This window comes from Pelodiscus sinensis, chromosome 2 (genome assembly GCF_052426305.1).
Source record: "Pelodiscus sinensis isolate ZL-2025 chromosome 2, ASM5242630v1, whole genome shotgun sequence".
Taxonomy (NCBI): Eukaryota; Metazoa; Chordata; order Testudines; family Trionychidae; genus Pelodiscus; species Pelodiscus sinensis.
This window is the reverse complement of record NC_143053.1, coordinates 260,457,078-260,476,711: the sequence shown is the minus strand read 5'-3', so window position 1 is coordinate 260,476,711 and position 19,634 is coordinate 260,457,078. Positions and strand designations below refer to the sequence as shown.

The following is a 19,634-nucleotide window of genomic DNA, read 5'->3' as shown; positions in this document are numbered from 1 at the left end:
ATGTCAAGTGATGGTATCGGTTAATGCTCAGAACATGACACCTGCCCTCTGTAGCCTGCAAAGCTCTGTACTTTCCTCTCTTATCCCTTCTATTGTACTCTGGCAGGAATGCAAGGCCTACAGGAATTTTATTCTGTGTGCAGTTAGCTGTAGCAGTAGTGCAGTGTGATGAGGGTTAATCTCTTTTTAGAATTTAACTAAATAGCCTCTACAGTCTTTTTAGAAGTTGTAAAAAGTCTTTGCAGTGAAATCCTCAGTTGGGCCAGAACGCACGTAACGACCAGACAGGGCGATGTATGTGAGTCAGTGCTGTGTGAGATCTCAAATAGGTCTGAAATTGCAAGACCCAGCCAAAGTGAAATCCTGACCAAGGAAACAGAAGGAGTTGTGAAGGCCTTTTACTCTCACTTTTCCCACTTCAGGGAAGGGGTCTAAGAAGGGCATCCAGTGATCTTCATGCATATTGAGAAGATGTCCCAGTATCTCCAGCCAATCAAGTCTGTGCACCCACAAACTCTCAGGGTGCGGAAATCTGTTTTGGCAGTTAGGGGCTGGGTATGGACGATACAAAAAGGTCTGCAAAACGCAATGGTAGTAGCTGAGAGACAGGAATCTTCTTCCTCCTCAAACATTTCCCTCCTTAACGTTCACGTACCTCAAAGCCCTTTGCTTTGCGCTGCTTATTCGTTCCAAGTTTCTCTGCTTCTGAGTTTTCCGTACTTCATAGCTCACTAACAGCCAAGTGATTCCAGCAGAGGGACCCTGAGCCTTCCAACACACAGGGCTCCGGGGAGAGGGTATGTGAGTACGGTTCTGTGTTAGTTAACTGTATCTATATACCTAGATAAGTACAGTTATATAACCACTCTTTGTTAATGCTGCCCTCCGGGGTGATTGAATTAATCTGTATGATCGGTGCTGTGAGCTTTGTATTGTCTGCCATCTTACCAGTCATAATAAAAGTTGTTTTACTTTGGTACAATGAGGATTGTAAGTGTGGCTGCTGTTGTGGGCCCCACATCTACCTCCAGAAATAGAACTATATAGCCCTCCACCTCTGTGAGCTGGGGTAGGAGGACCGGCCTAGAACTTTCTAGTCTCATTAGGGGTGCTGTACCCAGATAATAAATTACATTATTCCTCACCCCAGGCTGCACATCTGATAACATGTATAAAGTTACAGTTTGCAGTAAATGAAAGAACCGATCAAGTTGGTTTGCCTTCACTGGCAAAAAAAAAAAAAAAGGAAGCCGTTCAGTGGGGTTGATTATCAGCTTTGTTTCTGCCACCTGGCAGAGGCTGCTGCAGAACTTTTACTGGCCAGGGTCTTTGCTGCAGTGCAGCGGTACTGCCAGGCCTGAGACTCCAGCCAGAGGGTGGGGGAAGCCCGCGACAAGAAGAAAGCCACCTTAAGGCATCTGCCCATCATAGAGGAGCCTTTCCAGAAGGTGGGGATGGATCTAGGGGGGGCCCTCAGCAAGGCGACCTAGTTGGGGAAGATATAACCCACCACTACCAGGATGTATGTTACCCGCTACCCCGAGGCCATGGGTCTGCTGTCTACCAAGGCAGACACGGTGGCAGACGCGCTGCTGGACATTTTCAGCAGGGTGGGGTTTCCCAAGGAGGTCCTCACGGACCAGGGGTCCAACTTCATGTCCACCCTGCTCCGGTGCTTGTGGAAGAAGTGCGGGATCTGGCTCGTATCGACCCCAGTCCAACAGGCTGGTGGGAGGGTTCAATGGGACTCTAAAGCAGATGCCAAGGACCTTTATGCACCAGCACCTGCAGGACTGGGACAAGTATTTACCCTACCTGCTGTTTGCACACAGGGAGGTGCCCCAAGAGTCCACAGGGTTCTTCCCATTGGAGCTGTTGCATGGGAGCAGGGTGAGGGGACCCCTGGACTTGCTGAGAGATGAATGGGAGGGGGAGGCCTCCCCTGAGGGAGAATCGGGGTGGAAGATGTACTGGCTTTCTCTGAAAAGTTCTCTGAGCTCATGGGCCTGGCCAGAGAGACCCTGAGCAGAGCCCAAGGGAAGTAGAAGGGCTGGTATGACCACAGCTCATGGACCCATACCTGCACCACTGGGGACCAGGTGACGGGTCTCATCTCTGTGTCAAAGAACAAGCTGCAGGCAGCCTGGGACAGCCCCTTCAGGGTCTGCAGGCAGCTGAACAAGATGAACTCTGTGGTGGAGCTGTCCCACCAGATGCAGAGTCAGTGAGTATATCATGTCAATATGATGGAGCTGTAATCTCATATTGGGAGAATTTGGTGCTGGCCATGTGCAGACACTGGGAGGGGCAGAGAGATGACCCCCTGGCAGATCTGTTCCCTGGGACTGGAGCAGATTCTTTCCTGGAGTCCATCCCTCTCAGCCCAGCTCACCCCTGCCCAGCAAGCCGAGATCAGGGAGGTGCTGCGCTTCCACCAGCAGCTGTTCTCCAACAAGCCCGGTCTCACCAACCTGGCTGTGCACCGGGAAGAGACATCACCCCCCCCCCCACACACACACACACACAGCTTCTCATTCAGAGTCACGGGAAAGATGGCCCAGGACCTAGGGCAAGAGGTCCAGGACATGCTGGTGCTAGGGGTGATCCAACCATCCTCCAGCCCCTGGGCCTCTCTGGTGGTGCTGGTCCCCAAGAAGAATGGGTCAATCCAGTTCTGTGTGGACTATTGGAAGCTCAATATCCCCCTCTTCCCCCCCCCCCCATGTTCAATGCCTCCCCTAAGCTTGGGCCTGACGAGCTCCTGGATAAGTTGGGGGATGCTCACTGTCTTTCTTACCAAGGGATATTGGCAGATGCTGCTGGATACTGAGGCCAGGCTGAAATCAATGTCTTTCACCCTGGTGGGGCTCTATGCATTCCTGGTCCTGCTTTTTAGCTTCAAGGGGGCCCAGCTGCTGCTGCGGATGGAGAGTTTTGCCCTGACTTCCATGGATGATATTTCCATCTTCAGCCAGACCTGGGAAGACCATGTGTCCCATGTCCGTCAGGGGCTGGACCGGATGCAGGAGGCTGGGCTGGGCTGACTGTCAAGGCTGGAAGTGCAAGGTCGGGATGGTCTAGGTGTCCCACCTGGGTCATAAGGTGGGGAGCGGCTGCTTGAGGCCAGAGCCGGCCAAGGTGGAGGCCATCAGAGATTGGCCGGTTCTCCAGACCAAGAAGCAGGTCCAGCCTTTCATTGGGATGGCGGGTATGACTGGAGGTTTGTGCCCCACTTTTGCTCCATCCCTGCCCCGATCACAGAGCTGTGCAGGAAGGGGAGGCCCCACAGGGTGGTCTGGATGGAGCAGTGCCAGGGGCTCTCTGTGCACTGACGGAGGCCCTGGTCAAAGCCCCAGTGCTGGTGAATCCTGACTTTGACAAGCCCTTTATGGTGCTTACTGATGCCTCGGACACCGGGCTGGTGCTGAGGCAGGTGGACGAGAACAGGGAGCAACACCCCATCATGTACTTGAGCGAAAAGCTGCTGCCCCGGGAGCAGAGCTACGTGGCCATAGAGAAGGGGTTTAGAGCAGGAAGCAGGGAGAAGGGCCCGGGACCCCTTCTCCCCAAGAGGAATAGTACTGCCTGCTCCTGGTTCCTGTGTTAACGATCCCACGCTGCCCTGCGCCCCTGGGAATCAATAACACTTCTGTTCTACCTGCCGCTGAGACTTGCATCTGGCTGCGGATGGGGGGGGGGGGGTGAAGGGTCCGGGGAATCTCCCACACCCCGTGACACGGGGACGGGCTGTTTCCTGTCTCCCTGGGAGGGTCACCAGCCTATGGACTCACAGATCACACACACACACACGCAGCCCCCACCCGCTGTACTTGCAGCCAGGTTAGGAATCAGATCTGGTCTGAAAAAGCTTTAGAAACCTGGCACAGAAAAGCTGCCTCCCCCTCCCCCCACCTTGCACGGCAGGCTCCCCACAGAACGCCCCTTCCTGCCGGCTAAAGAGAGAGACAATGACCAGCCTGTGACCTGGGCTTTCTCCCTGGGACTCCAGCATGTTCACAAATCCCCCTCCCCCCTTACACAGACACACTCTCTCACCCCTGTGCTGTTTAGCCTATGTGACAAGCTGGTGCTCTTCCTCCATCCTCCCCCCCGTCTCTGCCCTTCTGCCAAGCTGCAGGTGCTGCTGGTTGCCCAGAGAAGAGGATGTTCTAAGTTTGGTCAGAGGCAAGGTTCAGTTTCACTCTGGCTATGTCTACACTGCAGAGAAAATTTGCCTTAGCTTTTTCCACTTTTTTTCCGAAAGAGGCTTTTCCAAAATTTGGTCCGTCTACAACTGGCCAGTCACTGTGCGGGAGAGTTTCACACACACTGAGCGACAGGGCCCCTGTTTAGAGGGGAAGAAAGCTCCCCCCCAGCATCCAGCAAACGGCCCCTCCTCCAGGAGAGCCCTCAGTCCCAGGTCCGTGGAGAGATCCAGGAAATCGTATGCAGACCCTCCATCTTGTGCAGCCCAGCGGCTCCAACCCACGCCACTGTTTCTGGTGCCTAGTGCTCTGGGGTCTCCTCATCCCACATCCGACCCTCCGGGTGGATCCCTGGGTTTAGCCTCAGGGCACCCCACTGCCCCCTGCCGCCCAAGCTGTGTGTTATGCGCTGCCACAGAGTGAGGATTTCTCCAGCTCTCCTGCCCTGGCTTTGGGCAGCCCGCTCTGCATGGCCCGGGAATGAGAGGCAGCGGGCCCTGGTTAAGACAGTCCTATGTCACGGAAAGCCTGGGGCGCCAGCGGCCAGTCACCGGCTCCCTTTCTGCCTTTGCCTGCGACATCAGAGATCCATCTCCCCTCAGAAATCTCCTCCCCTTCCCGTACTCACTCCCCAGTACAGCGGCCTCAGCCTTCCCTGTGCTGAGCTTCAGCCGTGAGTCCCTTCAGTCGTTCCCAGACCCACGTCCATCTCCGCCTCGGTCCCGGTGTGCACACCTGTGATGTCTAAGGCACCACCTCCTCCCCTTTCCCCGGCCTGTCCTTCCTGAGCAAGCTGTACCCTCCTATACTGATATTCCAGTCGTGTGTACTATCCCACCAGGTCCCTGTGACACCAGCTAGGTCACAGCTGTGTTTATTTATTAGCACTTCAAGTTCTTCCTGCTTATTCCCCAGACTCCTTGCATTTGTACACAGGCATCTAAGACACTGATTTGATTTTGCCCCCCAGTTCTCCCTTGTCCCTCCTCTATCTCTGCTATTACAGCCCATGCTCCCCCCTATTTCTGACCCATCTCCCAGGTCTCCATGTTCTTCACTTACCCATGGGCTTTGGTCACCTGCTCCCATCAAACTTAGTTTCAAGCCTCCTCACTAGGTTAGCCAGGCTGTGTCCAAATACTCACTTCCCTTTCCTTGACAGGTGACCCCCATGTCTGCTGAGCAGCCCTTCTTCCTGCAGCAGCATCCCGTAGTCATGGAAGCCAAAACTCTCCTGGCAACAGCATCTTTGCAGCCAGGCATTCCCCTCCCGGATGCACCTGTCTCTGGCAGTGTCATTAGTGCCCACATGGATGAGTAGCATGGGGCAATAGTCAGAGGGCCGGATAATCCTTGACAATACTCCCGTAACATCTCGGTACAGGCCCCTGGCAGGCAGCACCTCCCAAGATGACATGTCAGGGTGACAGATGGGCACCTCCGTCTCCCCCAGAAGGTAGTTTCCAACCTCCACTACCCTACGTTTGCTCCTTGCAGTGGGGGCTGCCGACCTCCCAGCCTTCGGGTACGAGGCTTCTCCTCCTCTGCTCTAGGGGGTGATTCCTCATCTCTCGTATCCAGGGCAGCATAACAGTTCTCCAGAACCATGGTGGGAGTTTAGGGTGGAGCCCGGCCGGTTGCCAGAAGTGACCGGCTGCCAGCGTCCCCTTGAAACAGAGCCATCTCCTCCTCCCCCAGCGGTGGGCCCACAGCCCTTTGTAGCTGGGTAGCTTGCTCAGCCTCAGCTGTCTCCACATGGGTACTCGGCAGGAATTCCTCATGGGCTCTGATGCTCCTCAGCCTCACCACCTCCTCCTGCTGCTCTCCCGCCTGCTTCCTGAGAGACTCCCCCAGCAGGCACCTTGCACATAGGATGGTCCCCCCAGCCTGGATTTCTGGAAGTGGAAATTGCGAGCCACAGTCCCTGAAAACTTGGTGGACTCAAGGGCAGCATTTTGGGAGAGGCGGGGGGGGGGGGGGGGGGGCGGGACAGCAGCTGTGGACAGTGTGATGCTGCTCTGCTTTTCTTCCCGTTCCCCTGATGATAAGGGAGTGAGGAGAAAGTAAATGAATTCCGTGCGTGCCTCTCATTCCTGGTGGTGATGGGGAGGAAGCGGTGGAGCAGTAATTCCCAGAATACAGGTACTTTCCCCTGGCTCCCTGCTAGTCTGTGGAATGGAAGGAAAGCAAGTCACATCCCAGTGCGCATGGCTGCTGCACCCCACCACATCCCCATCTCTTGCCTTACTCTCCTGAAATGGCAGCCTTGGCTAAAGTGCTTCTAGTGTCTAACAGGGCGAGCCATAGAATCATAGAACACTAGGGCTGGAAGGGACCTCGAGAGTCATCAAGTCCAGTCCCCTGCCCCCATGGCAGGACCCAGCACTGCCAGACCATCCCTGACAGACATTTATCTAACCTGCTCTTAAATATCTCCAGAGATGGGGATTCCACAGCCTCCCTGGGCAATTTATTCCAGTGTTTGACCACCCTGACAGTTGGGAACTTTTTCCTAATGTCCAACCCAAACCTCCCTTGCTGCAGTTTAAGCCCATTGCTTCTTGTTCTATCCTCAGAGGCCAAGATGAACAAGTTTTCTCCCTCCTACTTATGACACCCTTTTAGAAACCTGAAAACTGCTATCATGTCCCCTCTCAATCTTCTCTTCTCTAAACTAAACAAACCGAATTCCTTCAGCCTTCCCTCATAGGTCATGTTCTCTACACCTTTAATCATTCTCACTGCTCTTCTCTGGACCCTCTCCAATTTCTCCACATCCTTCTTGAAATGTGGCGCCCAGAACTGGACACAGTACTCCAACTGAGGCCTAACCAGCGCAGAGTAGAGCGGAAGAATGACTTCTCGTGTGTTGCCAGACGATCCCTGATAGACATTTATCTAACCTACTCTTAAATATCTCCAGAGATGGGGATTCCACAACCTCCCTGGGCAATTTATTCCAGTGTTTGACCCCCCTGACAGTTAGGAACTTTTTCCTAGGCCGTGTCCAAACTCAGGGGGTTTTTCGGGAAAAGTAGCCTTTTCCCGAAAAAACTTCCCCTGCGTCCAGACTCAAGCCACGTTCTTTCGAAAGTATTTCGAAAGAACACGGCTTTTCTTTCGATGGCGGTAAACCTCGTTTCACGAGGAAGAACGCCTTCCTTCGAAAGTTCCTCTTTCGAAAGAAGGCGTTCTTCAATGTAAAGAGGCCGTCTTCGAAAGAGAGCATCCAGACTCGCTGGGTGCTCTCTTTCGAAAAAGCGGATTTCTCTTTCGAAAGATCGGCCTGCAGTCTAGACGCGATCTTTCGAAAGATGCTCTTTCGAAAGATGCTTTCGAAAGAGCCTCTTTCGAAAGAAGCCTGCAGTCTAGACATAGCCCTAATGTCCAACCTAAACCCCCTTGCTGAAGTTTAAGCCAGACCCATAGCCTAGCTATAAGGCGAAGATTGTGTTTTTGTTTCTTTCTTGGGCAATCTGCTTTGATCTGTTCCCTCCCTGCTGACAATCACTTAGTGCCCATCTGCCCACAGGTAATACACGTGTTGCACATTGTTTACCTGCAAAAGTGCGTTGTGCTAGACGTGCCTGGGGAATTTGCTCTGGAGTAAAAACGGGTGCATTGTCCTCTTCAGTCTGAGACGGACAGACTGGTAGTAACCTTACAGAGCTTGGGCCTTTGACCGGGGCAAGACGAGGCTTTGGAACTGGGGGAAGCTTCCCAGTAACTGCAGCTGGGGGTGTCCCTGCCTGTGGGAAGTTTTCAGTGAGGGCAGAGCCCAGAGCCATGCGCGTCTTCTCTCTGCAGCCCCGCGGGAGAGGGAACCAGGCTGGTGAGACAGAGGGCTCAGGGGTATCCCAGTTCCAGGGTGCAACCCGGGGGGGGGCTGTCAAAATGAGAAATGAATGAGCCCCCTCTCCCCACAACAGTTCTGTAAGTACAAAGAACTGTGTGCAGCCCAGGCCTGCAAGCATTGGGACACACCAGCATTAAGGTTGCTTGTACAACCTTAACCCAGTGCTGTTGTGTAAGGGTATATCTACACTACAGCACTAATTTGAACTAACCTAATTCAAATTAGTTAATTTGAACTAAGGGTATGTCTACACTACCCCGCTAGTTCGAACTAGGGTGGTAATGTAGGCATACCGCACTTGCAAATAAAGCCCGGGATTTGAATTTCCCGGGCTTCATTTGCATAAGCCGGCCGGCGCCATTTTTAAATGCCGGCTTGTTCAAACCCCGTGCCGCATGTAGCCGCGCGGCACGGTGTTCGAACAAGCCGGCATTTAAAAATGGCGCCGGCTGGCTTATGCAAATGAAGCCCGGGAAATTCAAATCCCGGGCTTCATTTGCAAGTGCGGTATGCCTACATTACCCTGCTAGTTCGAACTAGGGTGGTAGTGTAGACATACCCTAAGCTAATTCGAACTAGTGCATCTAGACCTAAAAACTAGTTTGAATTAGCATTTTGCTAATTCGAACTAGCATCTCCACATTGAGTGATCCCTGAACCAAAGTTAAGGCTGGCCGGAAGCAGTGCTGGCAGGGCATCAGGTTAGGACTTAGAGTGTGGAGATGCTGTCTCAGGCTAGCTGAGGGCTGTGCTTAAAGGGACCCGCCCCACACCCCAGACAGACAGTTCTCAGGGTTCCCCACTTGCTTGTCTACCTCGATGATGGACAGCAAAGCAGTCCTGGCTTGGAGTGCCCTGAATGCCCGTACTCAGCGCATCACAGCACTTGGCCATCAGCCCGGCTACAGTTGCCGCAGGCTGCCATCCGGAGGAGACAATCGGGGGGCTGCAGGAGACCTTCCACCCCGAGGAGACCGCAGAGCCACCCCAGTTCTTCCCATTAGGGGCTCGTGCCCCATTCCTCCCTCACCTCCTTCCACTTACCCCTCCCTAGCCCCCCTTCCTGATGTAAAAAATAAAGGACATGTGTGTTCAAAAATAGAAACTCTCTTTATTTAACAAAACTGGGAGGGGGGGATTAACCTCTGGGGGGACTGGGAAAAGGAGGTGGGAGAGGGGAAGAGAGAGGGTGGGAGAGGGGAGAAGGAAACCTGGGAGGAAGGAGCTGGAAGGGGGAAGCCAGGGGAAGAAGGAGGAGGGGAAGTACAAAACGATGGTACACCATATCTTCAGTACAGTGTACAGATGTGATCTCCTCACCTCAAAAAAGATGTTTTGGCCTTTGATAACACCAAATGAAATGAATGGGTAGCAGGCTTCAAACTAATAAAAGCAAGTTCTTCACAAAGTAAATAGTCAACCTGTGGAATTCCTTGCCACAGGAGGCTGTGAAGGCTAGAACTGTAACAGAGTTTAAAGAGAAGTTAGATAAATTCATGGAGGTTGGGTCCATGGAGTGATATTAGCCAGGGGGTAGGAATGGTGTCTCTGGCAGGCTCCTTTGTAAGCATGGAAATCACTAAGTTAAAGTGAGGGATTTTCTCCCACGTATGACTTTGTAGGTGGTGACATGAGGTTTGTCTGTTTTATTTTCCCTTTTCCGTGTTTCTTCTCCCTTCACTGGCGAGCAGGGAGCTGCTCTCAAGCTCTCATGGGGTGAGGCCTTCACAAAGGGATAAGACGGGTGGAGAAGTCTGAGGCCATGACTACACTGCAGCACTATTTTGGGATACCGGAGTATGCCAAAATGGCAATCCCACGTCTTCACAGCAAGCCTCTCATTTTGAAATATAATGGGCTCACTATTCCGACGTCCCTGTAAACCTCATTCCACAAGGACTAAGGGACATTTCAGAACAGCGGATTATTCCAAAATTTGGTGCTGTGTAGACACTGAGGCTGTGTCCAGACTCAGGGGTTTTTTCGGGAAAAGTAGCCTTTTTTCAAAAAAACTTCACCTGCGTCCAGACTCAAGCTGCATTCTTTCGAAATTAAATCGAAAGAACGTGGCTTTTCTTTCGACGGCGGTAAACCTCATTTCACGAGGAAGAACGCCTTCTTTCGAAAGTGCTTCTTTCGAAAGAAGGCGTTCTTGAATGTAAATAGGGCTTCTTCGAAAGGGAGCATCCAGACTCACTGGGTGCTTTCTTTCGAAAAAGCGGCTTGCTCTTTCAAAAGTTCCGCGTGCAGTCTAGACGCTCTCTCTCGAAAGAGGCTTGCAGTCTAGACATAGCCTGCGCGAAATAAGATATGCAAGTTGCATAGATCAACTTTCACATCTTATTTCAACCTACGGTGCAGTGCAGATTGTGATGGCGTGTTGAGGTCTCCCCACCTTCTGCATCCCCATAGTGGCATGAACAGACTCCCCCAGCCAGTAGAATAGAGGGAGTTTATTGCTTCTCCAGGATACAGCACAGCACAGATGTCATCTGGTTACAGGAGCCAGAGCTAGAAGCCTCGCCCTCCCCCTGCCTTGAGATGACTGGGCCCCTACAATCCCAGCTCCTTACTTAGACTGCTTCCTCCATGGCTCCAGCTAAAAACTGACTCTTCCCCCCCCCCCCACCCCCAGTTTCTTTGTTCAGCCTCTGTCCTTCATGTAGAACTGGTTTTTAAGCAGTGCCCTGGGGCAGAGGCAGCTCCCGCTGGGCTGTGCTTACAGACAGCTGCCAGTGGGGGTCACCCACAGCCCAAGCGTGGCACCCAGCAAGGAAGAATCCCACATCATAGTGCAGGGGGGACACCGGGTTACAGAGCAGACAGCCCCCCACTACATCACACAGACAGCCACTGGTGGCCTGAGCCATCCCAGGACATCTGGGGGACACTTTAGACTCCTACCCCTCAGAATCTTAGTGCTGATTGGCTGAGCTTAGGGGGGAGTCTAGCGACAGAAAGGAGACTCAGGATTGTGTTGTTCTCTTTAAAGCCCAATTAATGAGCCAGAGCCACTTAGCTGCCTGGGGAATGGGTCTTATCTGCCATTGGTTGTCTCTGAGCAGTTCCTGGTTCGCTCTAACGTTCTAGTGCCTTTAGGGTACGTGCTGACTCATCCCTAGGCAGGGCGGTGGGTCAGTAGCTCATCTGAGGTCACTTCGTTCTGATCAGTGTGTGGCGCTCCAGAGGGATGGTTAGTTTGATGTCAGGGCTTCTGGGTCCTGTTCCCAGCACTGCCCCTGCCTGGCTGTGTAAGGTCAGGCAAAGCCCTTCGCCTTTCTCAGACTTTGTTTCTCCCTCTTTCAGTTAAGTGTAACAATATTCCCTTAGGGTACGTCTGCACGGCGGTGCTGTTTTGGGATACTTCCAGTATCCTGAAATAGCATATTCCACCTCTTGATAGCATGCCAGTTATTTTGAAATATCTTCCAAAATAATGGGCATGCTATTCCGATGGCCTTGTAAACCTCACTCCATGAGGATTAAGGATCATTTTGGAATAACGCTCCATTTTGAAATTTGGCAGTGTGTATGCAGAGTCACATGTCAAAACAAGCTATTTTGAAATGCACTCGAAATAAGCTACACAATTTGTATAGCTCAAATTGCAAAATTTATTTCAAGCTCTGGATGCAGAGTTGGACGCACCTTACGGACCTCATTGCAGGGGAGGCTGGGGAGCTGTGCGGATCCGTGTGAGAGTGTCTCTTGTAGCAGTGTAATTGGAGGTATCCTAGCACATGGAGTCATTACAGAATGTGGGGGAGGGGCAGTAAAGCCCCATTTTCCCACCCTTCCATTGTGCAGCTTCCCATGGGACCCCCAAACCAGCGCACACAGGGCCAGAAGCAGGTGGTTTCTCCTGCGGCCACTAGATGGCGCTGCAGCCTCCCACGTCCCCTTTCTCCTGATTAGCCAAATTTGTGATGCTCTGATCTGGCCCAGTGTGACCAATGGGGCTCTGTGGTGTAAGAGGTGGAACAGCCAATTGTGCTGGCACGTTATTGTGGGCAGCTCCTTAGCCCAGACTGAAGCAGCCTGTCTAGTGTCTGGTTCCCAGTGTCTCCCCTTCATGTGCGGTGAGACTGGGGCGTGTGCAAAACGGGAGGCTTTTGAGCTGTAGAAAAACATATTTCTGCAAAGAATTCCCAGCCACGTGGATTCACGATTTCAAGAATGCGCCTTGTTCATTGCTCGTGGGATTTTCCAACAGAAACTGTTTCCATTAAAATGTTCCCTTGTCTCAGTTCCTAGGGTGCTGTTGGGTTTTCTCTCTAGCTCTGCCCTCACTTTGCTGTGTGTCCTGGGCAGGGCATTTCCCGTCTCTGTCCCTCACACCCCAGTCTGGCCAGTGGCAGAGAGACACTTGTGTAACTCCTGGCAGCCGTGAGTCAGGGTGACAGAATGGGCGGTAAAGCCGGTGTGGAGGGGAAAGGGCTGTTTCACGGGGCTGAAATGTGCTAAAATGTCTAGTCCAGAGCCCAAGAAATGGCCGGGGACAAAGCCCACAGTGGGGTGTGAATGAGAGATGCCAGGGGGTGTGTTTGGGTCTCCCCAGGGCTTCCCACCCCTCACTGTCCTGTGGCACGGGGCTGCCCCTGGCTCCCGGCTCTCCCTACCCCTGTGGGCTCAGCACAAGGGCTGGGCAGACCTCCTGGCTGCCAGGCTGGGATCTGCTGGCAGGATCCCCAGACACAGACGGGCTCCAATACAGCTGGGGGCAGCCCAGAAGGCAATTCTACCTTGACACTGGGAGGTCTGGGAAGGGGAGACTGGACGATCCATTGTCCAGCCTGTCCCCTTAGCTGGGATCCTCCTCAGTCACGGCAGTGAGTGCCAGGCAATGCTGGGCCCTTCCTCCTGCAGGGCTGGGGTGGGAGCTGGGAGTCCAAGCCAGCGCTCTGCCTGGTTCAGTTGGGCACTGAGCGCAGGCTCCAGGCCGGCTGGAGAGACCCGCAGCCCATCCCCCGGCGTGGGAGCCAGAAGCTGGTTCTGAGAGAGGAGTTGCTGGCTCCTGCCTCAGGAAACAGGAGGCTGCCCAGGGACTCAGCCCGTCTCTGCCATAGGAACTGGGATACCTGGAGGGGGGGTCCCCACAGCCCCTCCCTGCCCCCCACAAGGGTGTTAGAGTGGGGAGGGGCTCAGGGTCTGTTCCCGCCCTGCTGAGCTGTGCAGGGATCAGGGGCTCGGGCACCGAACATTGTCCCAAGCCAGAGACTGTGACCCACAGGATACACACTGCCCTTGGGCACCAGTCCCCTGTGCAAGCTCTGTGACCCCTAAATCAGACACCCCTCCCCCCCGTGCACCATGTCCCAGCTGCAGAGGAGGGGGAGGGGCTCGTTTGCACAGCACCTGCCCCTGCCCAGTGACCCCCCACAGCATGTCGGCTTTGGGGCCAAGTCCAGAGCGTCTCAGGAGAGAGCCAAGGTTGGGGGCGCAGCTCAGCCCAGCTGCCACTCGCCAGCCCTCCCTGAATGTGGCCTCTGGCCCCAGCCGCCTGACTTGAGGGGCTTGGACCAAGTTCTTCTCTTCCTGGCTCAGTGGTGAGCCTGGGCCTTCCAGGGGACCCCGCTCCAGCCAGCTCTGTGCCCGGCCTCGGCTCCCTTCTCACCCTGGAGCAGCGGGGGGAGCAAGTCCTCACACGTCTCTGCCCCACATCCCTGGGCTCCTGGCTCCCTGGGAGCAGCCTGAGACTGGCGGGGGCTGGGCAGTGGGGCCCTGAAGAAAGCAGCCTCCTCCTAAGTGAGAGGGACCCCAAGTGGGCGATGGGACCCTGCGAGATCTACCCCCTCCCCTGAGAGTGACCCCAGCCGGAGGGCGAGTCTGTTTCTCCTCCCTCTGCTCACTCCAGGATGCCATCTCCCCACCGCACCCCCAGGTACTCCCTCTGGAGGGGCCCTGCTAGTCTGATGGGCCAGGGATGCAGCGAGAGCCCCCCCAGTGCCTCTGGGCTGGGAAGGAGACAGGCCCCCAGCCCGAATGGGAAACCTGCCTGCACCTCCCCAGGGCTGAGGGCACCTGCTGCCACAGGCCTGTGGGGCTGGGCCTGGCCTAGGGTTGCCAGATGGCCGAAAGAAAAGTACCGAATACCCCCCCCCCCCCCCAAAAAAAAACACCAGGAAAAAATTTTGTTGCAGGAAAAAAAAGGGGGGGACCAAAGTTGTTGAGCAAAAAAAAAAGCAAACCCAGAGACGCTTGGGGGGGCGGAAAGGGGGGGCCTGGAAACAGCTAACGGGGGAGCGGGAGAGATGGGGGCCCAACAGGAAGCAGGGCTGGTCTCATGGGGGGGCGGGTGGAACGGGGCTGGCTGTGGGATATTGGGGGAGGGGGGACCGGTCAGAAGGGGGTGGGGCTGGCCGGGTGGAAGGGGGAGCGGGAAGCAGAGCTGGCGGGGGGGAGGTGCAGCGGGGGATGGGAGGAAGGGGGAGCAGGAAGCAGAGCTGGCAGGGGGAGGTTCAGCGGGGGAGCAGGAGGAAAGGGGGCGGGAAGCAGAGCTGGGGGGGTAGCCAAGGAAGCAGGGGAGAACCGGCTGGGAAAGGGGGGGGTGAGCAAATTGGCCGGCGGGGAGCAGGACTGACCTGGGCACTTGCTGCCTGTCCCGTGCAGGCTCTCGGCGACACACGAGCGAGGAGGAGACTTCCCCCCCCCCCGCCCCCACTCAACCAGTTGAGGGCTCCCAGCAGCAATCGCGGCCCCGCCTCACAGCTGGGACTCCCAGCTGGTCCCCCACTCCCGCCAGGCTTCCGTCCGGTCCGCTGCTGGAAAAATCAGAAAATACCGAACATTGCACATTGCACGTGTCTGGTATTTTCTGATTTTTTTACTGGACAGAGAGCAGAAATACCAGACTGTCCGGCACAATACCGGACACCTGGCAACCCTAGCTTGGCCTCATGAGAACAGGCTGCCAGAGCACAGCCAGGCTGGGGGGGGGGAGGATTTTCTGCCAGGGACCCCACACGCCATGTCCCCAGAGCCTCCATTTCGAGCTGCCCCAGTCACTGGCAGCTCCCTGCCCCACCCCAGCCATTCCCTTTGCCAGAGGCCTGAGGTGCTGCAGGGACCGGACTCCGTAGGGCACCTGGGATGGGGTATAGGCCCCACCCTGGGTCAGGAGGGGTCAGATCTCAGCCCTGGGCTGCTGGGATCTTGCTCCACTGCCCCTGCAGCCCCTGCCCCAGCGAGAGGAGCAGTGCGGGGAAGCAGAGACACTGGCCAGCAGCACAGAAGGGTTAAGGAGCCTTGGACCCGATTGGCCCCGTGAGTCCTGCAGCCCAGGCTAGGCCTGGTGAGAGAGAAAGGAGAGAGAGAGCTGGGCTCAGGTGGGGCTGGCTGATGCAGAGACAGGAGGCGGCTGCCCTCCCCCCTGAGGGAAGGGAGGGTCACCACCCTGCCAACCAGGGCAGACCCAGGAGCCCAGCACTGTCTCTGGCACAGAGCAGGAGGAGGATGAGGCCTGGGAGCAGGAACCACCCGGGTGAGAGAAACGCAGGGACCTTGTGTGCTTCTGACCCCCAAACTTATAGCTGCTGCACCTGGAGGAACCTGGGACTTTGGCAGAAGGGTCCCACAAGGGGCTGCCCAGCAGCAGCGCGCCCAGGGGCCGGGGGGCAGCAATGAGAACCTCTGCAAGGTCTCGTGCAGCCCATAGTGACTGTGGCGGGGGAGCTCACCCCGCACTGAGCAGGGAGCAGGGTGACCAGGTGCCTGGTGTTGGACTTACACACCTGGTCCACAGGGCACCCTGGAGGCTCCAGTGAGCAACAGGCCTGTGAGTGTCCAGTTTGCAGCACTGCAGGGGGGTGGCAGGCTCCCTCCCAGACACGGTGCAGTGGGGAAGCAGGAAGCAGCTCAGTCAGCATCAGCCTTAGGGCAGGGCTCTCCAACCGCTTGAAGCACAAGATCCCTTTCTGAATGTAAATCAGTCCAGGATCTACCTCAGACCCAAGTATCCCTGCCCCGCCCCTTGGCCAAGGCCCTGCCCCACCTCTTGCTCAGGCCCCGCCCTCCTTATTCTGTGAAGATGGGATACGGGGAGGGGGGCAGAGTAACATCAGCCCCCCACCCTGCACAACAAGCAGGAGGCTCCCAGGGGGCAGCCCCTAGGCTCTGGGCAGGGGCAGGGGCAGCAGGGCGGGGGGAGGGAGCAGCTGAAGTGCCGGCACTTGATACCCACTTGGTCAAATCAGCCAGGATCCCCTGTCAGAGGCTCCAAGATCTACAGGTAGATCCTGATACCCTGGTTGGAGAGCACTGCCTTCGGGGCTGCCCAGGGTCTGTGTGCTGCCCCGCCCCCACCCACAGGTGCGGCTCCCACTGGCTGGGTCAGCGCAGGCCAGGAGCTACTGCTGGGACGCTCAGTGAGCAGGGGCGGCCCATGAACCAGCTCCCCTGGGACAAGACCCTGGTCCCTCCCCTTCTGCCCCCTTCCCACAGCACAGTCCTCCCAACAGCTGGGCAGTGTGGTTGCTGCCCCACAAGCCACAGGGTGGTAGGCAGTGTAGTCAGGGGGTAGGGAGCAGCAGCGATCCTGGAGGGGGAGGTCAAGCGATCACAACTGGGAAGTTCTGGGCAGGGTGGAAATAGAGAGGTTTGGATAGAAGGTGGAGCGAATACACCCTTAACTCTGCCCTCTTTGAGTGATGCCCCCGGGCACCCATAGCACATACTCACGCACTTTGTCTTTGTGCTGTAATGGAGAGCAGCTCCTCACACCTGCCCTACTTGACCTCCACCCACCCTACAGAGAGAACAACAGCTGCTAAATCTCACAACCCTTTGCCTCCTTTCACAGTCACTGCACCTTAATGCTGACCATGCTGTCTAACCCCCTTGTTGCGTTCCCGCCCTCCCCCGTGGGCTTGTCGGACAGGATTTCCCCTGTATGGGCCACCAGGACACCTCATCCTCGGTTTAATCTAGGCCCTGTCCACTTGGGTGCGGGTCTGCGTACGCAATCGGGCAGAGACCTTGGCGTGTCAGCCCCTTATCATCTCCGGGCCATATTTGGGCTCTGCTCAAGGGCTGCTCCCAGAGCCAGCCCCCACCTTACAATCTAGGGCTTATGCCCCATAGTCTATGCCACGCCGCCTGGGTGTGCGTTCTATGTCCCGGGGTCAAGGGTGGAAGGGGACTCGAGACCTCCCTGTCCATCGAGTTCTCACCCAGTACCATAAATGTTCCTCCGGCACTCACCTCTCGCTGGTCTCATCAAAAGTATTACCCACCGGGCCCGAGGTCTTCTCTCCTGTGGCCGGGGGTCTCGGGTGTCAATGCTGAGGCCTCTGGTGGGACCTCTGCCATTCCGGAGTGGACCGCTGGCCCGTCAATGTCCCGACCCCTGCTCCTGATTGCCAGGTCTGGCCTGTCAGCGTCCGGGGCAGTTGCAGGCTGTCCTCCGGCTGTCACCCATGTCGGTCCCCCTCCAGGACTTCCTGTTGCCCTCTCCTGTTGAGAGCTGGTGAGGCCGGCCTCGCTCTTGGCCTCCCCTGTCCAGCTTCTCCCGCCGACCTTGGCACTGCCGTGCTCTGCACCCCTGACCAGCTGTGCCGGCGTGGCTTTTAAAGTGGCCGCAGGGCTGCCGGAGCATTGCATGGCTTGCCCCAGAGCGCTGGCGCAGCCACTGCACTCCTGCTTGGGGGACGGGGTGAACTCGCCCTGTCACACCCCTGCTTTCCCCTCCCTGCTTTTAACTCACCTGGCACACTCATCTCCCTGCCACCTGGGCAAAACAGCCCCTGGGTACTGCTAGTGACACCAGCCAGTCTGGCCCAGCATTGAAACGGGGCCTAGAGCATCTTCCAAGGTGCACAGAGACCTCTCCCCTTTGATCACTGACACAAGGGCCAGGGAAAAGGACTCTGTCACTCTTTCTCCCAGTCTCTGTCAATCTCTCTCTCTCACACACACACACACTGCAGAGGGTCTCAGCCCCCAGATTACAATCACAGCTCTCCAAGTTGCACCAGCTTATTCCTCCATCGGTCAGCACAGTGATACCTAGCACTGTGCAGTGCAGGCAGCTAATTCCCAGGGGCTATTCCCAGCTCCAGGGGCAGAGTTAAGGCTGTGAGGGCATTTACCTGAACTCGCTACCTCCAGCATTCACACAGTTCAGTGCTGCTGAACTTGACTTTCTTGCGGGGTATCAGGTATCCCCAGGCACCAGGAGCAGCCCAAGGCAGGCTGCGGCAGATGGCGCCCCAGGTGGAACGTGCAATCGGCACCCCTGCGTGTGCGGCCCTCAATGGCGTGACGTCAGCGACGGCCAAGTCGGCCTATACTCATGGGCCGCCCCTGCCAGGCACCTTATCAGGGAGTCAGTGAAGTGTTGTTGCCGTGTAATCTCACTCTCTGGGTATCTTGTTAGCTAATACAAAGAGCGGCACCGATGGGACCATGCTAACACATCACACTGCCTGGTTCCTAAGCAAGTGAGTGCAGGGGGCCCAGCTGATCCTTTTGCTCAGTCATTGACCCGTGTCTGGCTCTAACACTCTGTTTCTGTCTCTCCCCAGAGGATCTGGTCTGGATCCAGCCATGGCACATCCTGAGCTCGTCCTGTCTGCAGACCTAAGAAGCGTGAGCCGGGGAGAAAAGAGCCAGACGGTGCCTCACAGTCCAGGGAGTTGATTATTTGCTCTGTGTGCTGGGCTGTGAGGGCTTCACCTCGGGGAACCATTCCTGGGTGGTGAAGGTGGAGGGAGGAGGCACCAGAGACTGGGCCGTGAGGGGGCTAGGGAGTCTGTGCAGAGGGATGGAGAAGTTGAGTTTAAGCCTGAGACAAGGATCTGGAGACGGGTGCAGCTGTGGGACAAGACCAGAGCCAGTTGGACCCATGGGATGTCTATTGCCCTGCTGCCCTTGAGACCAGAACCCAGCAGGGTCCGGGTCTCTCCAGAGGGTGAAGGGGGGCTGGTGGTATTGAATGATGCTCATGATCTGGCCCCGACCTTCACTTTCTCAGGGGCCTCTTTCAATGGGGAGAAAATCTTCCCTTTCCTCTGGGTCAGCGACAGAGGAACCCAGCTGACCCTGTGTCCCTGAGACTCAGGGGGGCAGGGGCCTGTCAGCACCATGGGAAGCAGGCTGGACACACTCATGGCAGGTCCTGCAGGGCCTGCCCAGCCCACATGTTCTCATGCTGCCTGGCTCTGCGGGATTAGATGCCTGAACAGGATTAGAAAAAGGGAGAGGAGAGGAGGGGGTGAGAAGAAAAAGTGCCTCTGGGGAGTAAGGAGGGGTGGGGAGGGACGGAAAATGGCTAACAAAGTGAACAGCTGGAAGTGGGGCAGGGGCCTGGCACAGCACAGGGCTGGATCAGAGTTTGAGGTGAGGATTTCGTGCTTCTCCATGTGGAGTCTGTGAGATTCTCTGTCCCAGGGCAGGAGCCGTCTCTGGGGCACACCCCAGGCACTGGTGCACGTGCCAGGAAGGGTCCCTTAGAAGCGTCTGTGGGAGGGTCTGGCTGGCTGTGCACGGTGCGGGTGGCAGGAGGGAAAGCGGGGGGGCCTGCGGGCAGCACCGCTGCAGCTGGAGGCTCCAACTCAGAATAGAGCTCTTCCCTCTGC

At 56.1% G+C, this 19,634-nt stretch overlaps 1 protein-coding gene across 1 annotated transcript in view; it reads left to right on the top strand.

Annotated features, from left to right (window-relative positions):
* LOC149525476 (neoverrucotoxin subunit alpha-like) overlaps nucleotides 1-19,170 on the top strand; it is a 117,285-nt gene extending 98,115 nt beyond the window's left edge. Inside the window, 3 exon segments of the mRNA XM_089775954.1 lie at nucleotides 18,582-18,686; nucleotides 18,688-18,794; nucleotides 18,797-19,170. Coding sequence (XP_089632080.1) covers nucleotides 18,582-18,686; nucleotides 18,688-18,794; nucleotides 18,797-19,110 — 526 coding nt within the window. The 3' untranslated portion in view covers nucleotides 19,111-19,170.
* The last annotated feature ends 464 nt before the right edge of the window (nucleotides 19,171-19,634 follow it).